General features: G+C 35.6%; 1 protein-coding gene across 1 annotated transcript; it reads right to left on the reverse strand.

The window, feature by feature from the left end:
- Window positions 1-4,569: 4,569 nt before the first annotated feature.
- On the reverse strand, window positions 4,570-5,513 carry LOC129760543 (jerky protein homolog-like). Its single transcript, XM_055758200.1, has 3 exons — window positions 5,457-5,513; window positions 5,332-5,344; window positions 4,570-5,270 (listed from the first exon to the last, which is right to left on the reverse strand). Exons 1-3 carry the CDS (start codon window positions 5,511-5,513, stop codon window positions 4,570-4,572), a joined length of 771 nt encoding a protein of 256 aa, XP_055614175.1.
- Window positions 5,514-7,991: the final 2,478 nt, after the last annotated feature.

Raw genomic sequence — 7,991 nt, forward strand, 5'->3', positions numbered from 1 at the left:
TTTTTGTAATTTTTGTAATTTTTGTAATTTTTGTAATTTTTGTAATTTTTGTAATTTTTGTAATTTTTGTAATTTTTGTAATTTTTGTAATTTTTGTAATTTTTGTAATTTTTGTAATTTTTGTAATTTTTGTAATTTTTGTAATTTTTGTAATTTTTGTAATTTTTGTAATTTTTGTAATTTTTGTAATTTTTGTAATTTTTGTAATTTTTGTAATTTTTGTAATTTTTGTAATTTTTGTAATTTTTGTAATTTTTGTAATTTTTGTAATTTTTGTAATTTTTGTAATTTTTGTAATTTTTGTAATTTTTGTAATTTTTGTAATTTTTGTAATTTTTGTAATTTTTGTAATTTTTGTAATTTTTGTAATTTTTGTAATTTTTGTAATTTTTGTAATTTTTGTAATTTTTGTAATTTTTGTAATTTTTGTAATTTTTGTAATTTTTGTAATTTTTGTAATTTTTGTAATTTTTGTAATTTTTGTAATTTTTGTAATTTTTGTAATTTTTGTAATTTTTGTAATTTTTGTAATTTTTGTAATTTTTGTAATTTTTGTAATTTTTGTAATTTTTGTAATTTTTGTAATTTTTGTAATTTTTGTAATTTTTGTAATTTTTGTAATTTTTGTAATTTTTGTAATTTTTGTAATTTTTGTAATTTTTGTAATTTTTGTAATTTTTGTAATTTTTGTAATTTTTGTAATTTTTGTAATTTTTGTAATTTTTGTAATTTTTGTAATTTTTGTAATTTTTGTAATTTTTGTAATTTTTGTAATATTTGTAATTTTTGTAATTTTTGTAATTTTTGTAATTTTTGTAATTTTTGTAATTTTTGTAATTTTTTGTAATTTTTGTAATTTTTGTAATTTTTGTAATTTTTGTAATTTTTGTAATTTTTGTAATTTTTGTAATTTTTGTAATTTTTGTAATTTTTGTAATTTTTGTAATTTTTGTAATTTTTGTAATTTTTGTAATTTTTGTAATTTTTGTAATTTTTGTAATGTTTGTAATTTTTGTAATTTTTGTAATTTTTGTAATTTTTGTAATTTTTGTAATTTTTGTAATTTTGGTAATTTTTGTAATTTTTGTAATTTTTGTAATTTTTGTAATTTTTGTAATTTTTGTAATTTTTGTAAGTTTTAAATTATGTGTAATTTTTATAATTTGTGTCATTTTTGTAATTTTTTAATTTTTGTAATTTTTGCACTTTGTAATTTTTGTATTTTTTATAATTTTTGTATTTTTTGTAATTTTTGTAATGCGTACTGGCCTTTATGGCAGCACTAATTGATCATTATCTTTATATTTTAATTCGTTTTCATTAGATTTTCAATTAAAAACAAAGTTTGTTGCGCTTACTCTTTTTTCTGAGTAAGGTGTTATGATTTGAGAAATTAAAAATAACTGAAAAAACTAATAATTTTGCTGACTACGTTAACTTGAAACTTTTGATGCATAACAGGTATAATTATCTGTAAATTATTTTTTTTTAAATCCACTGAAGTTCGAAAGTATTGCATGTTACCCCATTTGACGATACTTTTGAATTTCAAATATAAAATATATGTAATATTGAAACTCAAAATTTCACGAAACCGGAAAATCTTTTTAAATAAATATTGTACTAATCCCACAGCGAAAAAAATTACACAGTATTACATAATAAATGTGTAATTTTGATTCACAATTTAATCAGACAGCACGTTGCATTGGCTAAAGCGAGCAAAACGGCAGTGACAGATAAAACCTACCAACTAAAATCCGATTCTGGCTGACCATAAAATGAAAACCGACTTCCAAGGGCCGATCAATGGTCATAAAACGGATAAGCAACCAAGAAAGGAGCCCAAACAAGGAGCATGGTTAAAGACAATCGCTAATAAATACATAACAATCATTCGTTGCTGCTTTTGCTGCTGCTTAGCATACATACGACATTATGTTGCTACTATCATATCTCATTGCTTGTCCCATTCATCGTTCGAAGCGGCGCGCAGATTCGCAAAAGGAATTAATTCGCCAGGCTGTTTTCGTCCCACCTTGGCTTCGAGAAAGACGTTATCGAGAGGCGCAGACCGAAAAGTGGAAGAAAAACTCTTGAGCAGTTGAACCAACCTTCTTCTTTATTCAATTACCTACTGATCTGTCAGTTGTTTATTCCCTCTTCATGTTTTACAATAAACATGGAAGATTAATATCTTGGAAAATTGGAAAATTACAAGGGATTTTATGAGTCCTGTCTGCGGTTCGAAGATTCAGGTCTAGAACTAAATACAAGCGGTCTTACTGACTGCATGACTTGCGTCTTCGTTTGTCTTCTTCTGTTTTAAGTCTTGACGCCAGATAAAAGGGCGTTGTTGTTTTGTTCTAAAATCTAAACCATATGATAATGTTAATGGTAAATGGAGACTTGGAAGACTTGCAATGCTCCAGAAAAATGTTTCCAATCCATTTCGATACACGTTACCAGAAATGAGAAAGGGTTGTTCGAAATCCACCTTACAGATAATGCAGAGTCATCTTGTCTGTCGAAGAAGCAAGTGAATCGAAGAGTCGCTTCACTTGAACCATGTTTGATTGACCTGGACACGCTTCCACACCATCAGCAGCAGCAGCAGCAACATTCGGATAATGATGAATGATCGGTTCCATCCGTCTGCGGAGCTAATGCGGATGACTAAGAAACCATCAACTGACTAACAACTGACTAACAACTGACTGACAGTGTACCGGTCATGATAATTTAATTTCCTTTTCGCGCCATTCGATTATGACACCGCGAGGACCTCCCCTTTTCATTCAGAGGCAACTCGCGGTGCGCCAATCAAAAGTCATTTCACCCTCTGCACCGCACTGCTGCTGTTGTGGCGTTTGATAGTCCATCATTACCACTTTCATAACTACATAATGCATAGTTAGGGACCGCCTTATTAGCATGGAATCGAAGTCGGTGTATCGGCATAATTCACACCTTCAAAATGGTTAAGCACCTTTCTACACCACACCGGGGTGAATCGAAAACATTAGCTTGCGATTTTCGACTTTAGTTAGTTACCCTTTGCAGTTAATGAAGGGTAAAGGTTTCGGTCGAAAGTTAGAGGCTGATCCCCACATGAATAGTAGGTGCTTCTCCGGCATTACATGTGTACATTTTACTAACCTCATTTTTATTTACATTCACAAGTCGCGTAAAACGCTAACTTTTTTTAATAAGCATTTTGAGGGGCTGAATTTCTCCTACAAAGCTTTTTATTAACAAAACATACAACTTTGCTGAACTAGGCAAAGTTCTACAATTTCATTCTTAGGAGGTACGATGACAATAATATAATGACCTTGAAAGTACAGTTTTTTCAATCGGGAATCCTTGAGGTAAGACAAAACGATTTGCAGTCTGTGGAACAAAGTTGGAACAAACTAAGATCTTCAATCGCTTCACACATTATAATGTGTATTGAAATTTATGAATCTTTGTAAGGAGTGTATTTGAAAAAATGCAACACTTTGTTTTGTGAATAATTTTGGATGCATGGATGAAAATTGATAAAATTGATGAAGTTCAGATAGACAATCGTTCAAGAAGTCCTGGAGGATCCAATGGATAGCTAAAATTCGAATAAAAGTGAAGATCATTAATTCCATGAAGTTGAGGAATGTGAAAGGTTTTTTCAAGCTCAATCCGAAAATATCAATAGAGGAAGTGATAAAAAAGATGAATATTTCTGACCTTGTTGAAAACGCAGGTTTCAGAGGTGGAATAGAGTTAATCTTTATTCTATTTGTTTGTCAAGTGCTTGAATAGCTACTTATAACATAAGAGATAACTATTTACATTACTACACTGAAATGATATCCTCACTTATGAATGTTCTCAATTATGTGTGGTATTCTGAGTAAACCACACAGAATATATACTGCTGAGTTACCACGAACCTAATTTGAGTTGTTTGCTTTCACAGTGTGATGATGTAAACACTTTTACCGTGTACATCATCATCAGCAGTCATCAGAAATCATCATTGCTATCGTTCAATTGCGAATTGACCAAAGCATGTGGAAAACCAAAACAAACAATGTTTTGGTTCTGCTGCAATCGGCAGCTGTCTGCAAGCGGTAGATCGGGTTACCATCGTAAAACGATGGGTTTGGGTTCAAAACGACGTTTATAATATCATCATCGTTCAGGACGTCAAATTCCAGGTCCTCTTCCTGCACGGCATTGTCCTGGTCAATCAATTTCTGCTTAATCGAAAGTAAGCGTTCTCGTACAACCGACAACGGAATGTCATCGTCATCATCGAATTCTGTTTCTGGGTAAAGCAACTTCCGAGACTTAGCAATGGATTCAGCTGGTACCTCGTCCCAGGCCTCGGCTGCCCAAAACATAGCATCCTTGATGTTAATTCGCTTCACCATGTCATCGAATTGTTCTTGGCGTCCAAGAAGCTCACGCATAAGCTTTTGCTTGTAGTTGGACTTGACCATCTGGATAACGTTTTGGTTCATTGGTTGCAACAAGGCTGTTGTGTTTGGTGGTAGAAACGTCGTAGAGAATGCTTCATCAGCAGTTCTAAGCTGGTCGGTGCTGCAATGTGCGGAACAGTTGTCCAAAAACTAAGCGGGCCGTTAACGGCAGGTTAGCACCTTCCAAAAATGCTGTGACTTTGGGGACAAACTCATTGAAAAACCAATCCTTAAATAACTGTCGGGTCATCCAGGCATTTTTGGAAGAAGCATAGTATAAGGGCAGCTCACGGACGTTCTCCAGTGCTCTTGGTCGTTTTGACTTTCCAATCAGCATAAGTGGAAGTTTGTACGAACCGTCAGCATTTGCGCAAGACATGAACGTCACACGCTCCTTATTCCCTTTTCTTCCTGGAGCTGATGATTCGTTCACGCTGACAAAAGTTGACGAAGTGATACACTTGAAGTAAAGTCCGCTCTCGTCGGCGTTGAAAATTTGACACGATAGGTGCCGAACTAAGGATCTAGAGTGTTCAATGTACGTGTCAACGGTTGCAGCATTGTTGGAAAGTTTCTCTCCTGTGATTTGGAGAAACCTGATGTTGTGTCGCTTGATGAAATTGACGATGCATCCTCGGCTCCCTTTGAACTGCTCATCGTTGTACAGCTTAAGGTACAGTTTCGTTGCCTGAGCCGTCAATAAATCCTGGCTAACTGGGATGTGACATTCACGTTTTTGAAGAAACCAAATGTAAAGAGCTTCGTCAAGTAGAGGATATTTAGCCCTTTTGAAAGTTTTCCGTTTGTCTGTGGATCATAAATGTATTAAGAACATGTTCATCGCGAAAGGGTCAATTCTCGATCTCACTTAACGGTGAAAGCTGAAAATGTGACAACCGTCGGAATGATGGAAGTGATTCCTATTTTCACCTGTCTTTTTCACCGTTTGATTTTCATACTCCAGTCACCGTGAACTTAGATCAACAAACTTACCCATTCGAAGTTGACGCTGTTCGATCTGCTCCACGATCTTCTGTAACAATCCCTCATGCTACAGCCCGCTCAGCCCCAAGGACTCTTCAAAAAGACACCCAGGGTCGGCTCACTAGCCCAAGTAACAACTCAGAGTTAGAGAGCCGGAACCAAACCATTTATTAGGCTAACTTTACTTTTTGGCACTTTCCCTGAATCCCTAACCTGCGCTTGTTCCCTAACTGATTTTCCAATATTAGACTTACGTTTTAGTGTGTGGTGTGTCGTGTAAGGGCCCGTCGATGCGCGCTGCTGCTTGCATTGACTCTCCGCTGCTTGGTCTAGTACCACCATCCGTGGTCACCGCGGGTAAGACCACCCACGCTCTACTGGGGAATTCGGTGCCAAACTCCGGACTTCAGAGGGATATGTGCGCACCGATTCTACAACCACGGTACCTCATGGAACCTCCAACGGCCTTGGTCCTGTGACAGTCGACTCGGTTTACCAGCTCGATTCTGCCCGATAGAAGGATTCCCGGCTCCTAGTTTCCAGTCCCTTCTGTTTCCGTTCCTGGACCCGATAGACCTTGGCGCTATCGCGGTCCCAGTCTCAACCTCGTGGAATAGCCCAACACGGAGAACAGGTCACTCAAGTCGGATTCGGTCAATTTGGGTAGTTTTTCCGGCTGTGTCCGATGGTAATTGGTGCTATCGTGGCTTCAGCCTCTTTTCACTCGGATCCAAGCGACGGGTAAAGACCTCCCGTAATACCGCGCGAGACACTTAAAAAAGTATAACTTTCTGCACTGCAGCTTAGAATGTGTTAGCTGCCTCGAGGTCTCGTTCCAAGTGGAAGAGGAAGTTGCTTCACGCAATTTTCCCTCCTCCTAGATTTTCCTTCAGACTCGTCTAAATTGTTTTTAGACGATTCCTGGAGTTTTCAGGGGTGTGTCGTGGTTCGTGTGGTGTTGTAGAAGGCTTTATACAGTACATGACATGTGTATTTTGTGTTGTTTCATTTATTTATTGTGCCATTTCTCCTGTCAGATATTCTAGCTATGAAATTTCACTGTTTTTTATTTATTTATTTTTAGAATATTTATTATGATTTTAATTTGTTGCTTTGCTAGGTGAAATTTCCTTAAAACTACCCTAAACTCCTAAATAAAATAAACGATTTGGTCAGCTCCCTTGGGTGCACCTTTGCTAGCGTGGCCGTAAAATAGTGAACGGTCACACTTCTTCAGATCGTATGCAGTCGATTCAGCGATATTGCATTTTCGCCTAATTTCGATCATGGATAGTCCTCTGTTGAAATCTTCCACAATTTTTGCTTTTGTGGCAAACTTCAGGACAAAACTGCTCCTCTTTCCTTGCAGTGAAACTTTCACCATTTTTCCCAATTTTGAAAACAACGCACGGAAACACTACTTGCACACAGACGAAATTGCACAGAATGAAATCACCAACTTGAACTGTCAAAATAAGAGTCAGAATGAAGCCCGCCACACAATAGCGCGTGAAGCGGCACGCCGCGTCGTATAGGGTACATCCGTCAAATGACAGGAATAACTAAAGAGACTATAGTAAACAAAGTGGTGCCATCTGATCCCTTTCGAAATAATGAGCTTGCAACCCTGATGTAGGGCTGCCTTTAAGACTGCTTGGTTTTTGCTTGATTGGAATGACACTGACAGAAAATCAAAAATTCCAATCGTGACATTTCGTCTCTTTGTTTACTAGGAATAACCAGTAATTGTTTAATATTACATATTTGTTTTTTTCTTATCACGACTTTACCCATTTTTCCTATAAAAATGATTTCTGGCTACGCCACTGCATTTTACAAAAATAATGCACAAAAAAATTACAATTTAACGTCCTCAGACTAAAAAAAAAATATTTTTTTTTGATACGATTTTTTTTTTGTTGTTTCGATTATAGTCGTTTTAACATCTTTATGTCATTCGCGACTTATATCAACGATGTAGTTGGCGGACAAGTTATTGAAAAACTTATCCGGTACAACTGTGATCGATGTTCACTCTTGGGCTCGAACTCACGGACATCGGCTCAGAAAGCAACTGACTTGCCAACTGAGCTATTTGATACGATTATCCGGAGGATTAGATTATCCGGAGTGAAAAAAAAAATCGATACTCCGGATAATCGAGTCCGACCTGTATTGTTAAAAAATTTGTAATGGACAGCAAACGAACTCTTTAGCAAGTTTCTAACCAGAAACTTTTTGTTGACAAGTCTCGCCTGTATTTTCCGGAGATAAATAAGAAGAAAAAATTGATAAATTTGATATTCAGTACTTGAGGAGGCTGGCGATCTGTGGAAACTGTAACTGTAACTTGTCGCCAAGAGTTACAAATTTTAAAAAAATCGTCAAATATAAATAACTTTAATATCTAGTGAAAAAACGTTCATTTTGAAGGGTGATAGGGGGATGGAGGCGGTGCTTACATTGCCCTTTTTCGTCCGATTTTTATTTCATTGAACTAAATCTGAGATATTTAGAAAAATTGCAAAATGGGAGAAGAAATTT

Source organism: Uranotaenia lowii, chromosome 1, assembly GCF_029784155.1.
Source record: "Uranotaenia lowii strain MFRU-FL chromosome 1, ASM2978415v1, whole genome shotgun sequence".
In the NCBI taxonomy this organism is placed as follows: domain Eukaryota; kingdom Metazoa; phylum Arthropoda; class Insecta; order Diptera; family Culicidae; genus Uranotaenia; species Uranotaenia lowii.

Bases quoted from the DNA above. Each gene is read 5' to 3' on its own strand.
- LOC129760543 (XM_055758200.1), bottom strand. From the start codon at position 5,513: ATGAGGGATTGTTACAGAAGATCGTGGAGCAGATCGAACAGCGTCAAC.